Source organism: Anguilla anguilla, chromosome 8 (genome assembly GCF_013347855.1).
Source record: "Anguilla anguilla isolate fAngAng1 chromosome 8, fAngAng1.pri, whole genome shotgun sequence".
NCBI classification, from domain to species: domain Eukaryota; kingdom Metazoa; phylum Chordata; class Actinopteri; order Anguilliformes; family Anguillidae; genus Anguilla; species Anguilla anguilla.
The window spans coordinates 1,073,353-1,100,844 of NC_049208.1; the positions used below are offsets into that span (position 1 = coordinate 1,073,353).

Genomic DNA, 27,492 nt, shown 5'->3' on the forward strand with positions numbered 1-27,492 from the left:
TTTTAGGCTTCTAAAAATTTAGGCTCATAAAAATTTGAAGGTCTCTGGTAATTTGCAAACAAAACATTTGAGCAACCAAAACTGTGAAGTCATAGATAAGAACACTGGTGAAGTAAAAAAACTGTCAGTGATCTACCAGAATTTTATTGATATCTAATGGGTTAGTATTATAAATAATAATAATCATTATTAAATAATTATGCAGTATAATTACTGGAGCCAGGACTGTGTTGTATAACTAATCAAAGTAATAAAGATAAACAAATGAAAGAAGAGGGCAGGAGAGGGGGTGCAAGCCCCAAACCCCCCAGAGCCCATGCCCACCATCCCACAGCCCGGCCAACAAAATAAATGCATAATAAAATAAAATAAAATAAACCTGATGAAAATACACAAACGAAGCAACCTCCCCCCCAGCTCCCTCCCCTCCAGCTCCCATACCCGGGTTGATTTTGGGAGTAGCCACAGACACTTCCCCGCCTGTCACCCCCTCCTTCCAGAGGCTGTTAGAACTGTTATGGATGGTGCCAGGCCCCACCCCCGACCCCACCCCCGCCCCCTCATTGGCAGCTCCAGGTTGCTGCGGGCGACAGCAGAGGAACACTTTGGCGAGGTGGGCCCTGAACCTGTGGGTGAAGGCGTACAGGATGGGGTTGAGGCAGCAGTGGCAGTAGGCCAGGACGCGGGTGCAGGCCAGTGCCAGGTCCATCCTCGCCCGGGAGTCACAGGATCCGGGCGTAGCAGTACGCCACCACGGCGTACTCATCATCAACCAGTTCAGCCTCAAAGCGACGACGCACAGGCTGCTCGACGCTTGTCTTGCTGCGAGATTTTCTGCGAAAACAGAAGCTGCGAATTACTCACATCCTCTGGTTCAGCTTTTCACCGCTGTCTTGTGCTGTTTCACTTCCAAGAATATACCTTTAAATAGAATCAGTGTGTTTCGGTGTGCAGATTCGTATAGTCCCAGACTGCTTTTTGCCTTTGTTTTTGTACATCATTTAAAAAAATAAATAATTCATAATTCTTCTTCTTCTTCTTCTTCTTCTTAGTTTTTTGCCACCAGCCAACGACTCAAAGCTATTTACAGTGATGAGGGGGAAACTCCACCACCAACGTTTAATCAACCACCTGGTTGATGCACGGCAGCCATTTTGCGGGGGGGGGCGGGGGTTGGGGGGTTTGTTGGAGTCTGTCGAGCGGGGGGTAGGGGGTGGTGTGCTTGATAAAACCATTCTTACATTGCATTGTTGTGAAATGTTCGGTTGCCATTCCATTTAAAATTTATACCACTAGTTCTGCGAGGGGATGAATAACGTAATTACGAAAATAACAACAACCGCACAGCGTTTATGCCACGGGCCGGCCCTGTGCTGAATTACTGACCGGCTTTAGAATGCTTAAAACATAATTCATATTTATATAATTGCACTTCTTTTTTTCCACAATAAGCTTACATTTAAATTTGTTTAAATAAACTAAATTACTCACTGTATCTGTCCACACTTCTGTTAGTGGTGTGTTTCATTTAGTTCTTCGGAGGGACCAAGCAGCCACATAACACTTGGGCTGCATCTGAATAGTCAAAAAAATTACATCCTATGCCTTTCTTAACCACTTTTCCTTGACCTCAGATACTTTGATACTTTCGGGTCTAATCAAGGCTGTGTTCGAATAGCCTTTTTAGCTTAGGAGCGTTCCTAACTGAGTGAAATAACCCAGAAGTATCTAAGTGGCAGTCATGATAAGAGCTGGTCGAATTCTCTAAATGCTAAAGAAAGGTGCTTCAATGCTTCCTTTCTTATCTCCTTTAGCATAGGGTACACTGGACCATCCTTTACAAAAGGAAAGGAGATAATGCCGTCCCACAATTCCTTGCGGCAGCAACATTTAAAGCGACGCACCATTCGGCCGTTCACGAAAACAAACGATCAACATGACTGAGTTGTGTAGTGGTTTTTAAGCTATTATTTTGGTGGAGCTGCTCAGTGGCCAACAATAGAGGATTGTGGTTGTACTGGGCAGCTCCCAAGTGTGAATGTGTGTGAGTGTGAAGCAGGGCGTTCCTGCAAAAGAGCATCGATCCGTGCTCAGTGAACCTACCCTGGGTGAATACAGGTTACACACACATACATACGCATTATATGCATAGGCTTATAATTAGATCATAATCAGCATATTAACCATAACAGAAGTCTGTCTTTCAAGAAAAAAGGGATGTTTTTAGCCAGATGATGTTTTTAATTCAGCATGTTTGAAACTTTAGAATATGTACAGTAGTAGATTTGTAGGCCTAATATGTTATGCCATCTTGCATAAATTTAACAATTATTTTCATACAATCATAGTAATTGGGATTCATGTTGATAAATATGAGTGGAGAGGAGCGTAAGCGTGAGCAACCATTCTCAAAGGTAGACTGTCTGATCCACACCTGAGCAGTAGGCCTACTCTACCCACCCTGCTGGAGGTAGACTGTCGTTTCACTTTTGCGACTGGTAGCCTATATTACTTTTTTATTTCAATTCCAACCTTGGTAATGAAGTAGCCTAATATTTTTCATCGGGTTGTGAACGTTTATACAGCCTGCATGAAACAACACGATAAGAACGAAAAGGAAAAGTGGTTAGGAAAAGACATAGGACGTTTTTTTTTTGTACTATTCGGATGCAGCCGTTTCCCTGTAGGCTACTACTGTGCAACCGAACTATGCGTGTCATCTAGCACGCCTCCGGTGTTGTTTTCTGAATCTTATTTTTAATTGTGTGCCGCAGCTGTCAATCATCACTTCCGCCTGCCTTACCAGTGGCAGTACTCGTATTCACCGTAAACCAAGCACGACTGCCGGGAGTCACCAAATATAGCAATCTGTATGTAAACCTGTCTTCTTTTTCTGAAATATGCGCTGGTGTATTTCGGCGAAGATTCTTTTGAGTTATGTTTAATGTTTGCGTGGTAACCGTAGACTTAGAATGAGAGCTCGACCGTAACCACGAACTAATGGAAGCTGAAATATCTGCTGTACGATAAAAAAAAAATCGGCAATCACGAAGTACTAATTTAGTTTTTCTTTATCTGGATTCTATAGTTTTGAACGACAGTTTAACCACATTAGCAAGCTCTAATACAGCAATTTCTGTTTTAGAACACGTCATTAGTCCAGCTGATTGATCGCTGTGCTGTCTGAATTTTATTTACTTTCATTATTACCGTGTTTGGTCTCAGGACGTGCATCAAAGCATTTTGTTGTGACGCCCAAAAAACTGGCATACGATGGATTCAGATCCTAGACTGTAGAAAAGTATTCGTTTGCAATCTGACATGGAGAGAGAAATGCGGAAATTGGAAACATATTTCTGGTTCTCACAAACAAAGTATGTGGTGTACGTGAAAAAGGGTAAACAATGTGTTCACAAATATCTGGGCCTATTCATTTGTACAAATCGGTGCAAATTCATTTACACACAGAATTTACATGATAGATGAAGTTGAAAGATATTTGTTTTTGGATAATGAAACACATTTTGTGTCTCATTTATGGATCATGACAAGTGTTGGGTGGAGCAGGGGGTATAGGCTGGTCTGGTGGCTTCTACAGGCTTAATTTCCTAAGGAAGTTAAGGGTGCTGAGTGTGCACCGTTCAAAAGGGGAAGTAGATTTTGCTGAGAGGATTTTTGTGCATTTTTTTGCCTGCCTATTTTTATTTATTTTTATTTTTTATTTTTAGAAATGTAGTCATTTCCCCAATCTAGTGATTAACCTCATAAACCTCATTTAGGAGGCCTAATTCGATTAAAGTTAAATTTTAATTCATAATGACTATCAAAAAAATTGCCGTATAGGTAACTGCGCAAATAACATCAATACATTTTTTTGTTTTGATTCAACATTTGCATTAGAGTTTGATATAGGACAAAATGAAGCATGTAATTGCCATTTGCAGATGTAAAAAAAATTGAGGAGAGATAATGCCTTAAAAACTCTAATCTTGGGGCTCACTGAAACATTAAAACATAAGGATACTGCTCTTAACATTATTATTATTGTTATTGCATTATTACATTATTAACTGTCCTTAAAATGTCAGGGTTTCCAAAGAATTTTAGAAGCTACGGTATTTAGCTACACTGCCCTGTCAAAACTACTCGCTTGTGTATATGTGTGCTTGCAGGTGTGTGTGTGTGTGTGTGTGTGTGTGTGTGTATGTGTGTGCTTGCAGGTGTGTGTGTGTGTGCTTGCAGGTGTGTGTGTGTATATGTGTGCTTGCAGGTCTGTGTGTGTGTGTGTGCTTGCAGGTGTGTGTGTGTATATGTGTGCTTGCAGGTGTGTGTGTGTGTGTGTGTGCTTGCAGGTGTGTGTGTGTGTGTGTGTTTGCAGGTGTGTGTGTGTGTGCTTGCAGGTGTGTGTGTGTGTGTGTGTTTGCAGGTGTGTGTGTGTGTACGTGCGTGTGCGTGGGTATGTGTGTGTGCTTGCAGGTGTGTGTGTGTGTGTGTATGCGCTTGCAGGTGTGTGTGTGTGTGTGTGCTTGCAGGTGTGTGTGTGTGTGTGTACGTGCATGTGCGTGGGTATGTGTGTGTGCATGCGTGTGTGTGTGTGCATGCGTGCGGGTGTGTATGTGTGTGTGTGTGTGAGTGTGTATATGTGTGTGCGTGCGGGCGTGTGGGCATGTGTGTGTGTGATTGTGTATGTGTGTGTGCATGCGGGCAGGTGTGAGTGTGATGTGAATGTCTAGTTTGACGTGTTCTGTATTTCTCTGTAGCAGAAGCTCTGTGACCCCGAGCAGCACAATGGCAACCAGGTCCGTCGGAGAGAGCCAGCTGCAGAGAATCATCAGAGACCTGCATGGTACTGTGTGTGTGTGTGTGTGCATGCATGCGTGTGCGTGTGTGAGCATGTCTGCGTGTGTGTGTCTGTATGTGTGCCTGTGTGTGTGTGCGTGCGTGTTCACATGTGTGTCTGTGTATGTGCGTGTGTGCGTGTGCATGTGTGTGTATGTATTTGTCAGTCTGCTTATGCTGATATATGAGAGCCATTTGTGCTGATTCTTTCCAAAAAACAAATTAACTTTGCTAAAATATTGAAGACCATAAGCAAGCGTAGAAACACAAGATAGGTGTTCAAGCTAAATACTGACTGCAAAAAGAGTATACTAAAGTTAGAATGCTCTCTCCCTCTCTCTCCCTCTTCCTCCCTCTCTCTCTCTCTCCCTCTCCCTCCCTTCTCTCCCCCTTTCTCTCTCTCTCTCTCCCTCTCCCTCCCTCTCTCTCTACCCCCCCCTCTCTCTCTCCCTCTCTATCCCTCTCCCTCCCTCTCTCTCTCTCTTCCCCCCCCCTCTCTCTCTCCCTCTCCCTCTCTCTCTCTCTCTAGATGCAGTGTCAGAGCTAAGTGCAGAGCACAGAGAGAGTGGGGAGCCAGTGACAGATGACAGCTCCAGCCTGCACAAGTTCTGCTACAAACTGGAGTACCTGCTGCAGGTAGACTGTCTGATCCACACCTGAGCAGTACTCTACCCACCCTGCTGCAGGTAGACTGTCTGATCCACACCTGAGCAGTACTCTACCCAACCTGCTGCAGGTAGACTGTCTGATCCACACCTGAGCAGTACTCTACCCACCCTGCTGCAGGTAGACTGTCTGATCCACACCTGAGCAGTACTCTACCCAACCTGCTGCAGGTAGACTGTCTGATCCACACCTGAGCAGTACTCTACCCACCCTGCTGCAGGTAGACTGTCTGATCCACACCTGAGCAGTACTCTACCCACCCTGCTGCAGGTAGACTGTCTGATCCACACCTGAGCAGTACTCTACCCACCCTGCTGCAGGTAGACTGTCTGATCCACACCTGAGCAGTACTCTACCCACCCTGCTGCAGGTAGACTGTCTGATCCACACCTGAGCAGTACTCTACCCACCCTGCTGCAGGTAGACTGTCTGATCCACACCTGAGCAGTACTCTACCCACTCCCAGGGCTATTACCATGGTTAACCTGTAGACATATACCCCTGTGTGCTTTGTTTACAAGTGTAACTAGCAGCCTTGCTTTTTTTCACATTTATGGTTGCTATTGTTAGAGTACAATAGCTGGTTTGGTAATGTAGCTGTTGCTGCCCCCGGTCCACAGTCCCTCTACCCCAGTGCTGTTGGGCTTGTTTCAGGCTCGTTTTTGCTCATTAGTCTCAGGACAGTTGGCACACTGGCTGGCGCGGGAAGCTGACCCGCCTGGGCACTGGCTGGTAGAGCGAGGGTGGGTTTCGGGTTCTTTAGAACGGAGGTCCTCTGTTTCGCCCCCCCCCCCCCAGTTTGACCAGAAGGAAAAGAGCACGCTGCTGGGCACCCGGAAGGACTACTGGGACTACTTCTGCGACTGCCTGTCCAAGACAAAGGGAGCTAACGACGGGATCCGCTTCGTCAAGTCCATCGCAGAGGTACCGCGCACCAAACATCCTGCTGTTCGGCAGAGCAGAGTTATACTCGCAGCTGATCATGACACACACACTGCACTGAGCAGAGTTATACTCGCAGCTGATCATGACACACACACTGCACTGAGCAGAGTTATACTCGCAGCTGATCATGACACACACACTGCACTGAGCAGAGTTATACTCGCAGCTGATCATGACACACACACTGCACTGAGCAGAGTTATACTCGCAGCTGATCATGACACACACACTGCACTGAGCAGAGTTATACTCGCAGCTGATCATGACACACACTGAGCAGAGTTATACTCACAGCTGATCATGACACACACACTACACTGAGCAGAGTTATACTCACAGCTGATCATGACACACACACTACACTGAGCAGAGTTATACTCGCAGCTGATCATGACACACACACTGCACTGAGCAGAGTTATACTCGCAGCTGATCATGACACACACACTGCACTGAGCAGAGTTATACTCGCAGCTGATCATGACACACACACTGCACTGAGCAGAGTTATACTCGCAGCTGATCATGACACACACACTGCACTGAGCAGAGTTATACTCGCAGCTGATCATGACACACACACTGCACTGAGCAGAGTTATACTCACAGCTGATCATGACACACACACTGCACTGAGCAGAGTTATACTCACAGCTGATCATGACACACACACTGCACTGAGCAGAGTTATACTCACAGCTGATCATGACACACACACTGCACTGAGCAGAGTTATACTCGCAGCTGATCATGACACACACACTGCACTGAGCAGAGTTATACTCGCAGCTGATCATGACACACACACTGCACTGAGCAGAGTTATACTCGCAGCTGATCATGACACACACACTGCACTGAGCAGAGTTATACTCGCAGCTGATCATGACACACACTGAGCAGAGTTATACTCACAGCTGATCATGACACACACACTACACTGAGCAGAGTTATACTCACAGCTGATCATGACACACACACTACACTGAGCAGAGTTATACTCGCAGCTGATCATGACACACACACTGCACTGAGCAGAGTTATACTCGCAGCTGATCATGACACACACACTGCACTGAGCAGAGTTATACTCGCAGCTGATCATGACACACACACTGCACTGAGCAGAGTTATACTCGCAGCTGATCATGACACACACACTGCACTGAGCAGAGTTATACTCGCAGCTGATCATGACACACACACTGCACTGAGCAGAGTTATACTCGCAGCTGATCATGACACACACACTGCACTGAGCAGAGTTATACTCGCAGCTGATCATGACACACACACTGCACTGAGCAGAGTTATACTCGCAGCTGATCATGACACACACACTGCACTGAGCAGAGTTATACTCGCAGCTGATCATGACACACACTGAGCAGAGTTATACTCACAGCTGATCATGACACACACACTACACTGAGCAGAGTTATACTCACAGCTGATCATGACACACACACTACACTGAGCAGAGTTATACTCGCAGCTGATCATGACACACACACTGCACTGAGCAGAGTTATACTCGCAGCTGATCATGACACACACACTGCACTGAGCAGAGTTATACTCGCAGCTGATCATGACACACACACTGCACTGAGCAGAGTTATACTCGCAGCTGATCATGACACACACACTGCACTGAGCAGAGTTATACTCGCAGCTGATCATGACACACACACTGCACTGAGCAGAGTTATACTCACAGCTGATCATGACACACACACTGCACTGAGCAGAGTTATACTCACAGCTGATCATGACACACACACTGCACTGAGCAGAGTTATACTCACAGCTGATCATGACACACACACTGCACTGAGCAGAGTTATACTCGCAGCTGATCATGACACACTCACTGCACTGAGCAGAGTTATACTCGCAGCTGATCATGACACACACACTGCACTGAGCAGAGTTATACTCACAGCTGATCATGACACACTCACTGCACTGAGCAGAGTTATACTCACAGCTGATCGTGACACACACACTGAGCAGAGTTATACTCACAGCTGAATAGCTACCACTCTCGAAGACGCAAAAAGCATTGAAGTGCTGATTGAAAAACTGTCAAGTGCAGAAAACAATTTGTGTTGTTTTAACTTTGTAAAAATGAACCACTGGTTTCGAAACAGACTGGATGTGTTTATGTTAAGTGCTTCTGCAGTTTCACTGTGTATATGTGAATATGAGGAGTGTGAAACATCGCTAAATTTCCTCGGTTAGGTGTGCATGCGTATTTTTATTTTTTTTTACAGGAAAAGTAGAATTTCTCTGCATTTCACTGAAGTGAATCTCATCTTTTGTTTCATGTTGCAAAAGGGACTGCTTGTTTTAAACGTGTGAAAGTTTCAGAGCATTCCGTTACATCACAAACAAGATATTCACTAAAGTTCCTTTTGATTTTGGATGGGTGATGGTGCAGCTGATCAAAAAAAAAAAAACGGAAATAATTGGTCGCCATGTTTCACAGCTTGTCAGCGATATTATTATACGAGCTGTAAAGGTCACCCTAAAACTTAAAAAGCAGATGTCTAACCCTCCGAAACTGAGCTGCCGCCCAGCAACACCTCCGCCCACCTAAGTCACGTCTGACATTACTCTGGCATTGAGGACCAGCAGAAATGTTGCAGGGGCGTTGCTTTAGCAAATGTTGGAGAAAAGCAAATTGCAGGCACTGCTCTTTGAGAAAACGGCAGTGATTGATCTTGCCACATTGTGTTCAGTCGGTTTCTACTGATATTTATATGTATGTATTTTTTTTATTCTATATTTTGAACTACATTGAGTTTGATGTAAAGTACAGATTGATTCAAAATGCATTTTTGAAAATAGTGGCTACTGCAGTAGTACTTCTACAATATTTATGCCTGCAATAGTTATTTTCCTAAATGTAGCATACATTGTGTACTGTCCATTTCAAGCCTTCAGATTCTCCATTAATTACCTTTTTTCAGTGGCAACAGAAGAGTTTTGCTGATGTAAATACTGAGTAGTCTGTGACAGTGGCTCAAATGTCTGATAAAATTTAGGAAAGTATTCTATCTTGATTTTAAATATGAAGTGGATCATTGTGGTCTTGGTTTTGGCTGTAATGTTCAGCTGGCTTGGGTTCTGTGATGTCATAGTCCTGCAGGTCGCCCGGTCACCCGAATCTTACAGCTGACGTGTTGTCAGGCCAGGGTGACAGAGTAGTGTGATGTTGTCATGCCGATGAGCTGCCGGGATGACAGTGTGGTGTTGTCATGCCGATGAGTTGCCAGGGTGACCATGTAGTATCTTGTTTTCTAGCTAAAGACATCGCTGGGGAAGGGCAGGGCCTTCATTCGATACTGTCTGGTACACCAGCGGCTGGCTGACACACTCCAGCAGTGCCTTATGAACCAGGGAGTCACCAGGTAAACACACACACACACACACACACAAACCCAGGTTACAAGATATTTAGTTCGTAATACAACAATTTATGAACCTGTCAGTATTGGTAATGAACCCAGGTGATATTGTGTACCACTGTGTGGATGTTGTAGTCCACACCCTCTCTTAATTTTTGGCAGGCAGAGACGTGTAGTGCTGCCACCACTATGGTGGGGTCCTCTTCCCCCAGAAGACTATTTAGTTTATTTGGACATGATAGGTATTGGAGCTGATTAATTGGTGGTAAATATCTGTTTCTGATTAAGAGGTACTTAGTGCAGGAAAGCAGGAAGTGGGCCTCTGTCTGTGTTTGCAGCCTGTTCTCTTTTGCCTCCCCGGTGTTTTTCTGGGGACCAGTTTCGGTGGCTGTGGTCGCTGAGTCTGTTCATTGTTATTGTGCGCTTTTATTTTTGGGTTTTTAACTCTAGTGAGATTTTCCGACAGGAAGTGATCGCTGACTAGAGCAAAGGACATTTGTTTAATTTAGTTTCTTTATACCAATGTACAGGTTTTTGTCTTTTTTGTCAATTTTTTTGTAATGTAGTCGGTGTGGTATTTTCTTGCATATTTTGTAAAAATTGTTTTTTGATGGGCAGTTGTCCCTGAGGTTCTCTCTCTGGGTAGAGCTGGGTGCTCTTCAGTGCCTTGTGCTGGTAGCAGTGTGCATCAGCCTTGTTCAAATGACCCCAGAATTTGAGCGCTCTTTTTCAGTTGTCCACAGGAGCAGGAAGTGGCCTAATTCGGCCCTGCACGCATTATTTGCGGCATTTCTGTGGACTTGGAATATAGTTTTGCTATATCATTTTTCGATTTGATTTTCATCCCGTTGCTTGTTTTTGTTTTTTAGTAGGGGGCCCCATATTTCACTCCCATAAAGGTGTGATAATGGCGTCAAATATTTTTAGCCAAGTCTTTATTGGGGGATTGAATTAAAAATTCGTTTTTTCTAAAAAAATAAAATAAACAATCTCTCTCTCCCTCTCCCTCTCTCTCTCCCTCTCTCTCTGTCCCTCTCTCTCTCTCCCTCTCCCTCTCTCTCCCTCGCCCTCTCCCTCTCTCTCCCTCACCCTCTCTCTCTCTCTCTCTCTCTCTTTCTCCCTCTCCCTCCCCCTCCCTCTCTCTCTCTCTCCCTCTCCCTCTCCCCCTCCCTCTCCCCTTCCCTCTCTCTCTCTCTCTCTCTCTGTCCCTCTCCCTCCCCCTCCCTCTCTCTCTCTCTCTCTCCCTCTCCCTCTCCCTCTCTCTCTCCCTCCCTCTCTCTCCCTCGCCCTCCCTCTCTCCCTCTCTCTCCCTCTCTCCCTCTCTCTCCCTCTCTCTCTCTCTCTCTCTGTAGTGATTGGTACTACATGCGCAGTCCTTTCCTGAAGTCCCACCTGAACGTGGAGGTTGTGAACCGCCTGTACGAGCTCAACGAGGTCCAGTTTGACGTGGCGTCCAGGGGTCACGACCTCGACTCCGCCTGGCCGACGTTTGCCAGGTAACCGTTTGACCTGTCTTTCCTCCCGTTTACACCTGCCAGGTGCTCAGCTCAGCTCCACTGTGCTCTTACCGTCCACGGCTCTGCCGTCTTACCCGAGAGGTCGAAACACAGGTGCTGTGTTAGTCGATGTTCTGTACAGCAGCAGAAACTCCTCTTACCGAGCAGAACCCTCAGTAGTCAAGAAACAGCCACGCTGGAAGGAGTATGTCAAAACCTCCAGTTCTTACACCTACACCTAAGGTGTGAAACTAAATATTCACTTAAGGTATTTAAGTTCAACTTAAGTATTTACTTCAGGGGATTTAAAAGGGATGCCTAAGTGAAAGAATAAGGCCGAAACGTGCAGAAGATGTTTTATGCGTGCGGTGCTGGTGTGTCTGAAGGCTGGGATCCTCCCGTCCTACAGTCCAGCCTGAAACAGCCGCACTCCAATAATGCCCCTGGTTTCCTCTTCTTACCTGCGCCAGGTATCCCTCTCAGCTGGTGGTCTAACAGGTCTGTATCGGCTCCTCATTACAGGGGGAGAATGACCCCAACCCAGGGACAGCTTTCGCTTGGTTACCCAATGACCCCAACCCAGGGACAGCTTTCGCTTGGACACCCAATAACCCCAACCCAGGGACAGCTTTCGCTTGGTTACCCAATGACCCCAACCCAGGGACAGCTTTCGCTTGGACACCCAATAACCCCAACCCAGGGACAGCTTTCACTTGGAAACCCAATAACCCAAACCCAGGGACAGCTTTGGCTTAGACACCCAATAACCCCAACCCAGGGACAGCTTTTGCTTGGACACCCAATAACCCCAACCCAGGGACAGCTTTCGCTTGGACATGTATCTGCTCACACCCCCAGTGCGACATCACAGATTCTGTCTGATTGATGTGACTGAGCGACGGAAGAAACCCCCCCCCCCCCCCTTCCCCCAATGTGCCCCCCCCCCACATCTGTCGGGCAGAACTGACCACTTCCTCATTCTCATTTGTTCTGTGGAGGAACAGTCCGCAGTGGTACAGACTTCAGACTTCAGTACAGACTTCATCTGCTGTAGCATCCTGGCTGTGCGTGCGTGTGATGTGGGCGTGTCTTCTACAGGAGAAGTCTGGCAGTGGGCAACTCTCCGCCGTCTCCATGGAAACCGCCCAGCCGGTGTTCCAGTATCGGCAGCCTGGCCGGTCCCTTCTCCCCGGTGAGTCCGTCCACAGCAACAGCCTCGTAACCGGGGACGACCCCGTAACCAGGGATGCCCACGCTACCGGGGACAACCTGGCCCCATGACTTTATGGCTGGATCCGTTAGCCCCTCCCAGCCCGCGACCCGTCAGATGACCAGACGCATTTCCTTTCACTCACTTTCTTTAAAAAGACTGACCATGTCTAGGATAACAGAAGTGTTTTACCATTGTGTATTAACGTCATTTTAACATTTAACAGTTTGAGCAGAGCAGCATGTGATTGGCTGGTAGCCCCACAGAGCAGCGTGTGATTGGCTGGTAGCCCCACAGAGCAGCGTGTGATTGACTGGTAGCCCCACAGAGCAGCGTGTGATTGGTAGCTCCACAGAGCAGCGTGTGATTGGCTGGTAGCTCCACAGAGCAGCGTGTGATTGGTAGCTCCACAGAGCAGCGTGTGATTGGCTGGTAGCTCCACAGAGCAGCGTGTGATTGGTAGCTCCACAGAGCAGCGTGTGATTGGCTGGTAGCTCCACAGAGCAGCGTGTGATTGGTAGCTCCACAGAGCAGCGTGTGATTAGCTGGTAGCTCCACAGAGCAGCATGTGATTGGCTGGTAGCTCCACAGAGCAGCGTGTGATTGGTAGCCCCACAGAGCAGCATGTGATTAACAACCACCCAGTGTTCTGCAAGAGCCAGTCAACAGCCCTCCGCTATGTGCTTGAGTTTGCTGAATAATTGCAAATAATATTTAGACGTAATGTTGTGTTATGTAGTTCTTCAACCAAAGTTTCCTCCTACTGTTCAAATACATATGAAGTTATTGCAGGCAGAAATAGTGGTAAACGTGTATAGTTGTCACCGTAGATAGTTAATAGGTCAAGACTAATTATGTTCCGATTGGTCTTTAGAATACAACTTTCGCCTGTTTTAGACCTGTGATCTGACCAGGTTGTAATCAGTTCAGCAGACATCCACAGCTAGCTACATATGCCTGCATGTGTGTGTGTGTGTGTGTGTGTGTGTATGTGTGTCAATATATGTGTGTGTTAATGTGTATGTGTGTGTGTGTGTGTGTATGTTAATGTGTGTGTGTGTGTATGTTACTGTGTGTGTATGTTAATGTGCGTGTGTGTATGTTACTGTGTGTGTGTGTGTATGTTAATGTGTGTGTGTGTATGTTACTCTGTGTGTGTGTGTGTATGTTACTGTGTGTGTATGTGTGTGTATGTTACTGTGTGTGTATGTGTGTGTATGTTACTGTGTGTGTGTGTGTGTATGTTAATGTGTGTGTGTGTGTGTGTGTGTGTGTATGTTACTGTGTGTGTGTGTGTATGTGTTAATGTGTGTGTGTGTGTGTATATTACTGTGTGTGTGTGTATGTTACTGTGTGTGTATGTTAATGTGTGTGTGTGTGTGTGTATGTTAGTGTGTGTGTGTGTGTGTGTGTGTGTATGTTACTGTGTGTGTGTGTTTGTGTATGTTAATGTGTGTGTGTGTGTATGTTACTGTGTGTGTATGTTAATGTGCGTGTGTGTGTGTGTATGTCACTGTGTGTGTGTATGTTAATGTGTGTGTGTGTGTGTATGTTACTGTGTGTGTATGTGTGTGTATGTTACTGTGTGTGTGTGTGTATGTTACTGTGTGTGTGTGTTAATGTGTGTGTGTGTGTGTGTGTGTGTGTGTATGTTACTGTGTGTGTGTGTGTGTGTGTGTGTGTGTGTGTGTGTGTGTATGTTACTGTGTGTGTGTGTGTATGTTACTGTGTGTGTGTGTTAATGTGTGTGTGGGTCCCTGCAGGCCATGGAGTCGTTCTCTGGCCCTGATGATGGCAGCAGTCTGCCGGGACTCCTGAACGAGCCGACCAGGGGCAACGTGGCCGACGACCTCCGCCTGGAGCTCGACCAATCAGAGCTGAAGCAGAGGGAGCTACGTGCAGAGCTCGACCAATCAGAGCTGAAGCAGAGGGAGCTATGTGCAGAGCTCGACCAATCAGAGAAGAAGCGGCAGGAACTGCACATGGAGCTCAACCAGTCAGAGAAGACGCGGCAGGAGCTATGCGTGGAGCTCGACCAATCAAAGAAAAAGCTGCGGGAGCTACACACCAAGCTCAGCCAATCAGAGCAGAAGCAGCAGAAGCTGTGCGCAGAGCTCGACCAATCAGAGCAGAAACAGCAGGAGCTGCGTGCAGAGCTCGACCAATCAGAGCAGAGGCAGCAGGAGCTGCGTGCAGAGCTCGACCAATCAGAGCAGAGGCAGCAGGAGTTGCGTGCAGAGCTCGACCAATCAGAGCAGAAGCAGCAGGAGCTGCGTGCAGAGCTCGACCAATCAGAGCAGAAGCAGCAGGAGCTGCGTGCAGAGCTCGGCCAATCAGAGCAGAAGCAGCAGGAGCTGCGCACAGAGCTCGACCAATCAGAGCAGAAGCAGCAGGAGCTGTGCGTGAGGCTGCGGGAGGCCATGGAGGCCCAGGAGGAGGCCGGAGCCCGGCTGGAGGTGGAGGAGACGCAGAGAGAGGTGCTCCGGGCGCTGGGGGAGCAGCAGCAGTCCCAGCTGGATCAGCTGGACCGAGCCGAGGAGAAGGCGCTGGAGGAGGAGCAGGAGGAGGTGCAGGAGGAGCAGCGGGAGGTCTCTGCCTCCCAGGAGGTCACCATGCTTGAGGTGCTTCTGCTCTGCTTTTCCCTAGAACACAAAAACAGGGCTTTCCGTGCATAACTGTCCTGTTCTGCTCACAGTCGGTTAAAGATCTTTGGTCTTTTTTGGGCTGTCTTTGATAGTTGTTTGGTCTGTGTAAATGTGTCTCCTGTGCTGTGATGTGTGGCTGTGAGAGTTCTAATCCTCTAATTATATCCGTTCCTAACTCATGTATTCATTAGGAGGGACTGAGGAATCTCTGGACTGTAGGTAAATGATGAGTCCAGATGACTGTAAAACTTTAGTTAGATACTGAATCCCTAACGAGAGCCGGTTTGCTTTAATAGCCGAGAACAAAACCATAAAAATGAAAATAAACGCCGATCTCCAATAATAGCTGCGTTGTGAGCGATTAACCGCCCAGACCATTAATGCCAGTTTTACGGTGTTCGTTTCTAACGTTGTCCCATTGGTCGGTTTGCTGAAGGAGCTGCCCCAGGCTGACGCGGCGGTGGCAGAGCTGGGCGTGGCCCCCTGCGCCCTGACGTCCGAGCGGGAGGCCGCGGCGCGCAGACTGGCGGAGCTGGAGGCGGAGAACGCTGCGCTGAGGGCGGAGCTACGGGCTCGGGAGGAGGAGCTACGGCAGGCCGAGGAGAAGCTTCCGGAAGCCGAGAGGGACCTCCAGACCCAGGAGGAGGCCGACGCCCAGATGAGCAACCAGACCGTGAGCCACCAGAAGCAGCTGCAGGTGAGGCTCCCGCAATGCTCGCAGAACACTCGCAGAACCCTCATAGAATGCTCACAGAACGCTCACAGAACGCTCACAGAACACTCACAGAACGCTCACAGAACGCTCAGATAACACTCACAGAACACTCAGACCCCTCACAGAACACTCACAGAACGCTCATAGAACGCTCACAGAACACTCACAGAACGCTCAGAGAACGCTCACAGAACACTCAGAGCGCTCACAGAACACTCGCAGAACGCTCACAGAACGCTCAGAGAACACTCACAGAACGCTCACAGAACACTCACAGAGCGCTCACAGAACACTCACAGAACGCTCAGAGAACGCTCGCAGAACACTCGCAGAACACTCACAGAACACTCGCAGAACACTCGCAGAACGCTCACAGAACGCTCACAGAACACTCGCAGAATGCTCACAGAACGCTCGCAGAACACTCAGAATGCTTAGAGAGCACTCACAGAACACTCACAGAACGCTTAGAGAGCACTCACAGAACGCTTAGAGAGCACTCACAGAACGCTTAGAGAGCACTCACAGAACGCTTAGAGAGCACTCAGAATACTCACAGAACACTCAGAGAACGCTCACATAACACTCACAGAACGCTCACAGAATGCTTAGAGAGCACTCACAGAACACTCACAGAATGCTTAGAGAGCACTCACAGAATACTCACAGAACACTCAGAGAACGATCACATGACACTCACAGAACGCTCACAGAATGCTTAGAGAGCACTCACAGAATGCTTAGAGAGCACTCACAGAACACTCACAGAACCCTCACAGAACGCTTAGAGAGCACTCACAGAACACTCACAGAACCCGCACAGAACACTTAGAGAGCACTCACAGAACACTCACAGAATGCTTAGAGAGCACTCACAGAACACTCACAGAACCCTCACAGAACGCTTAGAGAGCACTCACAGAACACTCACAGAACGCTTAGAGAGCACTCACAGAACACTCACAGACCCCTCACGGAACGCTTAGAGAGCACTCTCAGAACACTCACAGAACCCTCACAGAACGCTTAGAGAGCACTCACAGAACACTCACAGAACACTCACACAGCAGGGCAGTGGTGTGCTGTGGGAATGCAGCACTCTGTGTGGAAATGTTTGGCTGAATGATGAGCTTGCCTCAGTGAGGGCGGAGCTAGCCTCAGTGAGGGCGGAGCCAGAGAAGGTGTCACTCCAGGAGGCCAAAGTGTCTGAACTGCAGGTGTGTGTTTGTGGGGATGGAATCGGTGGGGGGGGGGGGGGGGTGGGGGTAGGACCTGAACAACCAACCAGGGACAAAAGAAAACCAGTCTCTGAACTTTGCAGCACAACACCCAGCATTTTCTAATGTATTTACGTATTTGTTTGTTTGTTTTTATTTGTTTGAACATAAGAATACAGAAGGATGAGAACAGGCCATTCAGCCCTTGTAGGGTCATCATTTTGGATAAACTGGATAGAATCCAGTGCTGTTACAAACATGTACTTCACCCCCTCAGCCTCTGTGTTAAAGCCCCTCCTCTTCCTCTCCTCCCTCTGTGTTAAAGCCCCTCCCCCTTCCTCTCCTCCCTCTGTGTTAAAGCCCCTCCTCTTCCTCTTCTCCCTCTGTGTTAAAGCCCCTCCCCTTCCTCTCCTCCCTCTGTGTGAAAGCCCCTCCCCTTCCTCTCCTCCCTCTGTGTTAAGCCCCTCCCCCTTCCTCTCCTCCCTCTGTGTTAAGCCCCTCCCCTTCCTCTCCTCGCTCCGTGTGAAAGCCCCGCCCTTCCTCTCCTCGCTCTGTGTGAAAGCCCCTCCCCCTTCCTCTCCTCCCTCTGTGTTAAGCCCCTCCCCCTTCCTCTCCTCGCTCCGTGTGAAAGCCCCTCCCCCTTCCTCTCCTCGCTCTGTGTGAAAGCCCCTCCCCCTTCCTCTCCTCCCTCTGTGTTAAAGCCCCTCCCCTTCCTCTCCTCCCTCTGTGTGAAAGCCCCTCCCCCTTCCTCTCCTCCCTCTGTGTTAAAGCCCCTCCCCTTCCTCTCCTCCCTCTGTGTGAAAGCCCTGCCCTTCCTCTCCTCGCTCTGTGTGAAAGCCCCCCCCCCCTTTTCCTCTCTTTGCTCTGTGTTAAACCACCCCACCCCCCCCCCCCCCCCCCACCCCCCCCCCATGTGAAACCCCCCGGCTGTGGCTGTGGGCATAGGCGCTGTCTGCAGCTGCACCTGTGGGTTCTGACCAGAGCCGAGCCAAACAAATAAGCAACGTGTGCAACTAATTACTCACTGGATTGGGGGAGGGGGTCCTGTAATTACTCACTGGGTTGGGGGAGGGGGTCCCCTAATTATTCACTGGGTTGGGGAAGGGGGTCCCCTAATTATTCACTGGGTTGCAGGAGGGGGTCCCCTAATTATTCACTGGGTTGGGGGAGGGGGGTCCCCTAATTATTCACTGGATTGGGGGAGGGGGTCCCCTAATTACTTACTGGGTCGGGGGAGGGGGTCCCCTAATTATTCACTGAGTTGGGTGGAGGGGGTCCCCTAATTATTCACTGGGTTGGGGGAGGGGGTCCCCTAATTATTCACTGGGTTGCGGGAGGGGGTCCCCTAATTATTCATTGAGTTGGGGGAGGGGGTCCCCTAATTATTCACTGGGTTGGGGGAGGGGGTCCCCTAATTACTCACTGGGTTGGGGGAGGGGGTCCCCTAATTATTCACTGGGTTGGGGGAGGGGATCCCCTAATTATTCACTGGGTTGCAGGAGGGGGGTCCCCTAATTATTCACTGGGTTGGGGGAGGGGTACCCTAATTACTCACTGGATTGGGGGAGGGGTCCCCTAATTATTCACTGGGTTGGGGGAGGAGGAGCCCTAATCAAATCCTGCTTCGGGACCCTGAAAGGCTCGGACCGGGACCTGCTTTAACTATTAGTTTCTCTCTAGACAAGTGAAACAGTTAAACCTAGTCTCCAGTTCTCCTTGTGAAATTTTCTGAAACTTAAAGAACCTTTACCAGTTAAAAGGGGGGTAGGTTGTTTTTTTTGTGGTAAAGTTAACAGTTACAGAAGAGTGATGCGTATCCTGTGTGTATTTGTGTTTTTTCTGTGTGTTTGATTGTATCCTGAGTGTACTTGTGTTTTTTCTGTGTGTTTGAATGTATCCTGAGTGTACTTGTGTTTTTCTGTGTTTGAATCCTAAAGGCAGCAGATAGCCTTCACTTACAGCTGCTGGAAGAGAAAGACCATCGCATTGCAGAGTGTGAGAAGGAACTGCAGGTGCTCAGAGATACTCTAACCAGGTGAGAGGTCCTGAGACAGAATTCACCCCCAGATCCCAGGAGTTCATTTAACCAGTTCAAAGGAACTTTCATCAGATGAGATGAGTTTGTATAGTCTTCACCCCCAGGCTCTGAGAGTTCGTTTAAACAGACGAGCAGTCCTTAAGATTCACCCGTTTAACCAAGCTAGAGGTTAGGGTTAGGGTTAACCCTAACCCTAACCCTAACCCTAACCAAGCCAGAGGTCTTCTTATCCATTGATCACCTGCAGAGCTCTCTCTCCCTCTCTCTCTTTCTCTCTGTAGTGATTGGTACTATATACGCAGTCCTTTCCTGAAGTCCAACCTGAACGTGGACTCTCTCCCCCCCCCCCACCCCCCCCCCACCCCCCCCCCCCACCCCCCCCAGGACAGAGCAGGAGCTGGCGGAGTGCAGGAGCAGCTGTGTGTCTCTCAGGGTCTCTCTGGACCGGGCCGGCGAGGAGCGGCAGAGCAGCCTTCTGAGGACCTCGGCCGAGATCGACGACCTGAACAGAACCAAGAACAACCTGGAGGAGAGACTGGTGCAGCTCATCCAGTGCGTGTCCCCTCTTCTGCTGTGTGTGTGCGTGTGTGTGTGTGCGTGTGTGTGTGTGTGTGTGTGTGTGTGCGTGTGTGCGTGTGTGTGTGTGTGTGTGCATGTGTGTGTGTATGTGTGCGTGTGTCTGTGATTGTGTAGCTGTGTGTGTGTGTGTGTGCGTGTGTGTGTGTGTGTGTGTGTGTGTGCGTGTGTGTGTGTGCATGTGCATGTGTGTGTGCGTGTGTGTGTGTATGTGTGTATGTGTGCGTGTGTGTGTGTGCGTGTGTGTGCGTGTGTGTGTGTGTGTGTGAGTGTGTAGCTGTGAGTGTGCAGCTGTGTGTGAGTGTGTGTCTGTGATTGTGTAGCTGTGTGTGTGTGTGTCTGTGAGTGTGCAGCTGTGTGTGAGTGTGTGTGTGTGTGTGTCTGTGAGTGTGGAGCTGTGTGTGTGTGTGAGTGTGTCTGTGAGTGTGCAGCTGTGTGTGAGTGTGTGTGTGTGTGTGTGTCTGTGAGTGTGGAGCTGTGTGTGTGTGAGTGTGTCTGTGAGTGTGTAGCTGTGAGTGTGCAGCTGTGTGTGAGTGTGTAGCTGTGTGTGTGTGTGTGTGTGTGCATGTGCGTGTGTGTGTGTGTGCGTGTGTATGTGTGCGTGTGTCTGTGATTGTGTAGCTGTGTGTGTGTGTCTGTCTGTGCGCGTGCAGCTGTGTGTGAGTGTGTGTGTGTGTGTGTGAGTGTGTCTGTGAGTGTGTAGCTGTGAGTGTGTAGCTGTGTGTGTGTGTGTGTGTGTCTGTGAGTGTGGAGCTGTGGTTCTGACAGCTCTCTGGCGCCCCCTGCAGGGATAAGGATGCGCTGTGGCAGAAGCTGCACGCTCTGGAGCCTGCTCAGAAGCCGCTCTCGGAGGGGGCCGTGCAGCGCGAGGCGGGGGTCTGCTCCGGCTGCCGCAGCCCGTTCAGCTGGAGGCTACGGCAGCACCAGTGCCGGTGAGGCCATGCCGGACGGACTGTAACGTGTTCACCGTGCCGTAGCAAATCCCACGGCTGCCGTTCGTTTACTAACGTGAATACTGACTGACGGAACGGGTCTGTAATTTAAACCTGTGCCCTGAGGTCAGAGGGGGATGGGTTCCCCCCATTGGGTCTGGGTCCTCCCATGCATCCTAAATGGAAAAAGGGTTTATATCTCCTGTCCAGGAGGAGCAGAGCTCCGTGTTCTGGAAATTGAAACTGAAGTTCAAATTTACTGATTAATGATGAGTATGTAGTATGGAGTAAGTAGTGTGTAGTGTGTAGCACTCAGTGGCAATCATGAATTGGGCCTCTGTCTTTATACCTGAGAGTGGGGATTGTTTAAGTAGGAGAAGTCAGAGGTTCAAATCCCATCTGAAAATTAGCAGCCATTTCAGACGCGAGAAACCAAGAGAGGGTAATTATCTGTGTAATCAGCCATTTTAAATGAACAATTAAGTGCTGAGTAACAAAACAACCAGCCGACCGTCTGGCTCTCCAGGGCTGGAGTTTGAGATCCCAGCTCGGGGCTGTAGTATGTGTATTTGGCGGCCCCCGGTGGCGATGTTGAGGATTGCGGTCTGTCTCCCAGGCTGTGCGGCCGCCCGTTCTGCTCCTCCTGCAGTAACAACACGGCGGCGAGGCCTCAGGGTGGCGGGAAAGTGCGCTGCTGCCGGGACTGCTACACGCAGCGCACTGCCGGCACAGAGCGCCCCCTGCTGCCCGAAACGCCCGACACACCCACCAATCCAGGTGAGAGGAGCAGACCTCACACACCTGATACGCTCACACACACTCATACACACACACACCTGTACCTCATACACACACACTCACCGGTTACACTCATAAACACTCACCTGTACCTAATACATACTCATTACATTACATTACATTACAGGCATTTAGCAGACGCTCTTATCCAGAGCGACTTACACAACTTTTGTACATAGCACTTTACATTGTATCCATTTATACAGCTGGATATATACTGAAGCAATGCAGGTTAAGTACCTTGCTCAAGGGTACAACGGCAGTGTCCTTACCCGGGAATCGAACCTGCGACCTTTCGGTTACAAGCGCAATTCCTTACCCACTGTGCCACACTCCGCCTCACCTGATGCACTCATACACACACACCAATACTACCGGTAATATCCAATACTTCCCAGAATATGTGCTGTAATGGGAATCGGCCAATCACAGCTGCTGTGTTGGGCAAACACCTCTCATTAGTTGGGGTTGTTTGAGCCAGTATAGTGAAATATAGTGCACAGCCCAGTGCAGCAGAGGCCAGCACAGTGAAGCACAGCGAACAGGGTTGGTAAGTTTGATGACCTGATTCCGCTCCACAGGGGTCGATGACGTTGTGTTTGACATCATCACAGAGGACGAGGTGAAGACGATCAAGGACAGCGACCTGCCCGGGGCAGAGGGCGAAGAGGGACAGCAGGGTACACTGGAGAGGTGAGTCCCCATGAAGCATGTACACACTCATACTCACATATGCACTCATATATGCACTCATATATGCGCTCTCTACTCACAAGCACAAAACACTGGAGCCTCTGAGACCTTACAAAACATAAAAAAACTTCACCAATCAAGTGTGAATGGAGAGTTGGGGAAGATATATGAAAACTCTCAATTAGCTTTCATTCTGGTTTATGAATTTAAGTTTAAAAAAAAATATGATTTCTGTTGTAGTGTGTGTCTTTGATCAGTCAGCCCAAGCTGTTTTGTGTGGATAGCTTCAGATACTTACAGAAGTTTCTGATAATCTTGTGGCTTTACAAGAGCTGGCATTCACAGGTCTTAAGAGCCGGCGTACGCTTTGGCTTTTTTGGTTCTTCCGGTTTCCGTCTCCGGTTACTCTTTTTGAAAATAAGAGCCTCCATTCGTCACTTACCAGTGGATACTGCCTTTTGGAACTCGTGCTGGTTGCTTTTCTGAAAGCGATCTGTTTGTTTGACTTTGTGTGTTTGACCTTATTTTGTGTGACTCGATTCTCCTGTAGCCCTCCTGGTGCGTTTGCTGATTGGGTCTCGTGTTTGACTCCTGACTCGCTCCATTCGACTCTTCGGTTCTTGCCTTAGCCCTTTTGGTTTGTTCGCCCCATGGATTCCGTGTGTGACCATTTGCTCCTTCTCGCCCTCGGCTGTAGTTCTGTCCTCTGCTCACCGTAGAGCGTTCCCAGCTGGACTACAGGCCTTCCATTGGGACATTATTTTGTTACTTTTTTATTTTCGAGCGTAAACTCTGGGTGAAATTTTTAATCTGTGTTGGGGTACGCTATTCGGACTATTAGTCTCAGCCTGCAGACTAATTATATCAAAGTACCCTTTGAAGACTAGCCAGGTTTTAGGTAGTGCAGGGTAGGTAGATATGGACTGGAGTTACTTGTCCGTTTGCCGAACCATTTTCCTTACCCATTCCCACTCATTTCCCTTATCCCTCATCCTACACTCTGACCCTAGACCAGGTCGTAACCACAGGTGTGCGGTTTAAAGCAAAATAAAAAAGCTTCAAGTGACAAGTAGCTTGCTGAGTGACACCCTGTGAGTCTTCTAAATATTAAGCCCTTTAAATTGACATCAGCTGGAAGTTACAGGTAAAAGTGTCTTTTTTTTAGCTTTGGCCTGAATTATAGTTATGTTCACAAAGATGCACATACTGTTGCTTTCAAAGAACTGTAACGACTGACAAGATAAGAATAAATGGTCCTGGGCTGTCTTCTTTAGTGGAAGAGGTGCATGAGGTTTAGGGATTGATCGGTGTTTGTTACCTGCCATGTTCCTGGTTTCAGAAGCCCCAGCACCAGCGCCAGCACACCTGAGGACCCAGAGGAGCGGATTCCCACCATACAGGATGCTGAGATTTACCTGCTGAAATCAGGAGAGCGCACGTAAGTCTGCACACCTGAGATTTACCTGCTCAAATCAGGAGAGCTCACATAAGTCTGCACACCTGAGATTTACCTGCTCATCAGGAGAGCTCACGTAAGTCTGCACACCTGAGATTTACCTGCTCATCAGGAGAGCTCACGTTAGTCTGCACAACTGAGATTTACCTGCTCAGATCAGGAGAGCTCACGTTAGTCTGCACACCTGAGATTTACCTGCTCATCAGGAGAGCTCACGTTAGTCTGCACACCTGAGATTTACCTGCTCATCAGGAGAGCTCACGTTAGTCTGCACACCTGAGATTTACCTGCTCAAATCAGGAGAGCTCACGTAAGTCTGCACACCTGAGATTTACCTTCTCAGATCAGGAGAGCTCACGTAAGTCTGCACACCTGAGATTTACCTGCTCATCAGGAGAGCTCACGTTAGTCTGCACACCTGAGATTTACCTGCTGAAATCAGGAGAGCGCACGTAAGTCTGCACACCTGAGATTTACCTGCTCAAATCAGGAGAGCTCACGTAAGTCTGCACACCTGAGATTTACCTGCTCATCAGGAGAGCTCACGTTAGTCTGCACACCTGAGATTTACCTGCTCATCAGGAGAGCTCACGTTAGTCTGCACACCTGAGATTTACCTGCTCATCAGGAGAGCTCACGTTAGTCTGCACACCTGAGATTTACCTGCTCATCAGGAGAGCTCACACTCTGTTGGGGGTACACTATTCAGACTTTAAGTTTCAGACTATTGGCTAACTGTCCGAAGCTCAGCATTCAAAGCCGGCCCGTGCCCAGTACCTTTTGAAGACTAGCCAGCTTTCAGTTAGATTTGGATAGGCAGATAGTGACTGATGACCTCACAGAGGCTTGTGCCTGGCGTTAGTGATGACCACACAGTGGTGTGTCCCTGGCGTTAGTGATGACCTCATAGAAGCTTGTGCCTGGCGTTAGTGATGACCTCATGGGGCGTGTCCCTGGTGTTAGTGATGACCTCGTGGGGGCGTGTCCCTGGTGTTAGTGATGACCTCGTGGGGGCGTGTCCCTGGTGTTAGTGATGACCTCACTGGCGTTAGTGATGACCTGGGTGTGGCGTCCCGCAGGCTGAGCTCCTCCCTCTCCCTGGAGGAGGTGATGCAGTTTGGCGACAGCTCTCGCGAGCTCTTCATCAAGTCCAGCGGCTACAGCCTGGTCTCCGTGGAGGTGGCTGAGGCCGGCCCCACCATCGGCTGGCTGTTCTCCTCCGAGCCCAAGAGCGTCTCCTTCGGCGTGGTCTACAGGGAGGGACCCCACACCCCACTGGAGGAGGCTAAGGTACCCCAAACCCCCTCTCTCTGCCTCCCTCTCTCAATGATGCTAAGCCCCTAATTCAGCTCTCTTCACTGCTCTGGAGGCCCCTCTCATTGGTTCAGCTCCTCTCTGCTCATGGTGGTTATGCTCTTTACTGTGTTCTCATTGGTCCAGCACGCCTTCCACTCTGCTCTCATTGGCTGTGCAGGTTCTGGTCCCTCTGACTCGCTGCAACTCACACAAGGAGACGATCAGTGGTCATCTGATGGTGAAGAACCCCGGGACCTACATGCTGATCTTCGACAACACCTTCTCCAGGTGACTAAACCAGGGGTCTGCCTCCCGACTCACCTGCCCTGGTACTTATTCCCTTTTTATTTATGTATTCATGTCTTCATGTTTTTTTAAATCCATCTCTCCGCAGGTTCACCTCTAAGAAAGTTCTGTACCGCCTGACTGTCGTTCAGCGCGTGGTCTTCGACGGAAGTGATTTTCCCTGAGCGGTGGGGGGTCCTCAACTCCCCTCCTGCCTGTCGCGCCCCACCCCCCCCCCCCCCCCATTCCCCTCCTACCCTACATGTGCCAAACCATCTTGTGTTCTAACTGCAAATTTTCTCCAGCTGTGGAATGGAGAAATGGTAAATGCGCTGTTGCCACGGAGATGAGAAACCAGAGGCTCTTTCCAGTCACGTATTCTTTACCTCCTTGCATCTTTTCCTCGCTCTCTTAGCTCTACCCGACGGTGGAGTCGCGGACTGGAGTATTATATAAGGGCACATCCTTGTTCAGCCAGGCGTCAGTTTGAAGCCACGTCAGTTACAGATGTGACAGATGGGGAGAGGTGGAGCTGCGGGTCGATCATTATTCGTCAGGCATTATGAAGAAAAATACTTACGCAAAGGATGCATTCGTGTTTCCTTGCTCAAGCGTCCTTCGGGAGCCTCCTACCTCCTCACTCTTTCAAGGGCATTTAACGGGCTGTCTTTAAAGATGGCGGACCATGATCAATATCTGGGTCAGTCAAGGACCTAGGAGACAAGGATGTGTAAAATAGGCATTTGGAAAGAGCCCCTGGTTTTTCCTGCACTCCACAGCAGCGGGGTCCCACCTTATTTGGAGTTTGCACCCCATGGGCTAAGGGGCTCCTGCCTGTGGAATGTCCACAGTGTACAGGTGAGATTTTCATCAGTTTGCAGAAAAACCAAAAAAAAATACTTAGGCTTATGGGTCACGTGCACGCTCATGGGTCACATGCGCACCCATGGGTCATGGACAACTGCAAAACACAGGTTCAGTAAGATACAATACTTATTTCGTACAGCTGTTTGTAGCCAAGAACAGTTTAGTTCACACAGTGAACACTATTCGTCACGTGCACGCTCATGGGTCACATGCATGTTTGTGGGTCACGTGCATGCTCATGGGTCACATGCATGTTCGTGGGCCACATGCACGCTCATGGGTCACATGCATGTTTGTGGGTCACGTGCATGCTCATGGGTCACATGCATGTTTGTGGGTCACGTGCACGCTCATGGGTCACATGCATGTTCGTGGGTCACGTGCACGCTCATGGGTCACAGTGCCTCAGCACCTGTATGCTCGTGCCTGTGATGACATCACCAAGCCAGCAGCCAATTAAAGCCAGGGAACTGCACAATGGCTAAAATTTTGACTCTCTCTCTTTAAAAATGCCAAACTTGCCATTCCCATTTTCTATAGCTACAGCCAGGTACCTTTCAGTCAGTCAAAGAGCACTTCAGCTGTGAAATTTACTGTTTATTTTTGGTTTGGTCAAAATCTAAATATAAATCACTCTACGGATCTAGTGAACACTTTTCTGTCAGTAAGTCTGTCATAAGAATTACCTCTTGAGCTCCACTACATATCATGTGGGTTTTGCCGAAGTTCTGTTCTTCTCTTTGAGTTCTGTTGTTATTACCTTGCGCATTTTTTGCTTTTCTCATTGGCTGTGGCAGATTAACTGTGAATGAAACGTAATTCTATGACATCAGTTGGTTTGTTTACCTCTACATTGTCTGACATGTCTGTTTGACCTCAGGCTCAGTTAGTCTCACTGGAGGATTATACAGATGTTGCATAATGGATGCATTTAAATTCAAGTTAAAAAATAACAATAATCAGTACAGATCTAATATCTTAATCGCATGATGGTGCAGTGTGGTGCCCTCAACCCATAAGCCCTAGTGCAGTGACTGAAGTCAACCCTAATAAGAGAGCATAACAAAAAGACTTAGGGGAAAAAAAGAAAAAATGGGCTAGAAAAGAGGAAAACAAAAGGAAAAAAAGACTAATAAATCAGATTTTGTATAGAGAAAGAGGTGAGTTGAGGAACGAGAAATCAAGGTGCATAGGCAAAATCAGGGGGAATGGGCAAAATCAGGGGGAATGGGCAAAATCAGGGGGAGTGGGCAAAATCAGGGGGAGTGGGAGAAATCTGGGAATGGGCAAAATCAGGGGGAGTGGGCAAAATCAGGGGGAGTGGGCAAAATCAGGGGGAATGGGCAAAATCAGGGGGAGTGGGAGAAATCTGGGAATGGGCAAAATCAGGGGGAGTGGGAATTTA

At 48.6% G+C, this 27,492-nt stretch overlaps 1 protein-coding gene across 10 annotated transcripts in view; it reads left to right on the top strand.

Moving 5' to 3' along the window:
• The window catches only part of LOC118232828 (FYVE and coiled-coil domain-containing protein 1-like), a 43,478-nt gene extending 16,313 nt beyond the window's left edge, over positions 1-27,165 (top strand). For 3 of the 10 annotated variants that reach the window (XM_035427973.1, XM_035427969.1, XM_035427968.1), the window contains 17 exons: positions 4,761-4,846; positions 5,369-5,475; positions 6,304-6,429; positions 9,760-9,866; positions 11,216-11,359; positions 12,458-12,551; positions 14,333-15,190; positions 15,651-15,911; positions 19,084-19,181; positions 19,569-19,736; positions 20,549-20,692; positions 21,309-21,469; positions 22,072-22,183; positions 23,523-23,621; positions 24,719-24,929; positions 25,114-25,223; positions 25,330-27,165. In XM_035427973.1, the coding sequence (XP_035283864.1) occupies positions 4,789-4,846; positions 5,369-5,475; positions 6,304-6,429; positions 9,760-9,866; positions 11,216-11,359; positions 12,458-12,551; positions 14,333-15,190; positions 15,651-15,911; positions 19,084-19,181; positions 19,569-19,736; positions 20,549-20,692; positions 21,309-21,469; positions 22,072-22,183; positions 23,523-23,621; positions 24,719-24,929; positions 25,114-25,223; positions 25,330-25,405 (2,934 nt within the window). In that variant the 5' untranslated portion in view covers positions 4,761-4,788 and the 3' untranslated portion in view covers positions 25,406-27,165. Of the gene's footprint in view, positions 1-2,765; positions 2,871-3,068; positions 3,375-4,760; positions 4,847-5,368; positions 5,476-5,575; positions 5,926-6,303; positions 6,430-9,759; positions 9,867-11,215; positions 11,360-12,457; positions 12,552-14,332; positions 15,191-15,650; positions 15,912-19,083; positions 19,182-19,568; positions 19,737-20,548; positions 20,693-21,308; positions 21,470-22,071; positions 22,184-23,522; positions 23,622-24,718; positions 24,930-25,113; positions 25,224-25,329 lie in introns of those variants that run through there. The other 7 variants (XM_035427971.1, XM_035427972.1, XM_035427970.1 and 4 more) reach the window with 7 other exon arrangements.
• Positions 27,166-27,492: the final 327 nt, after the last annotated feature.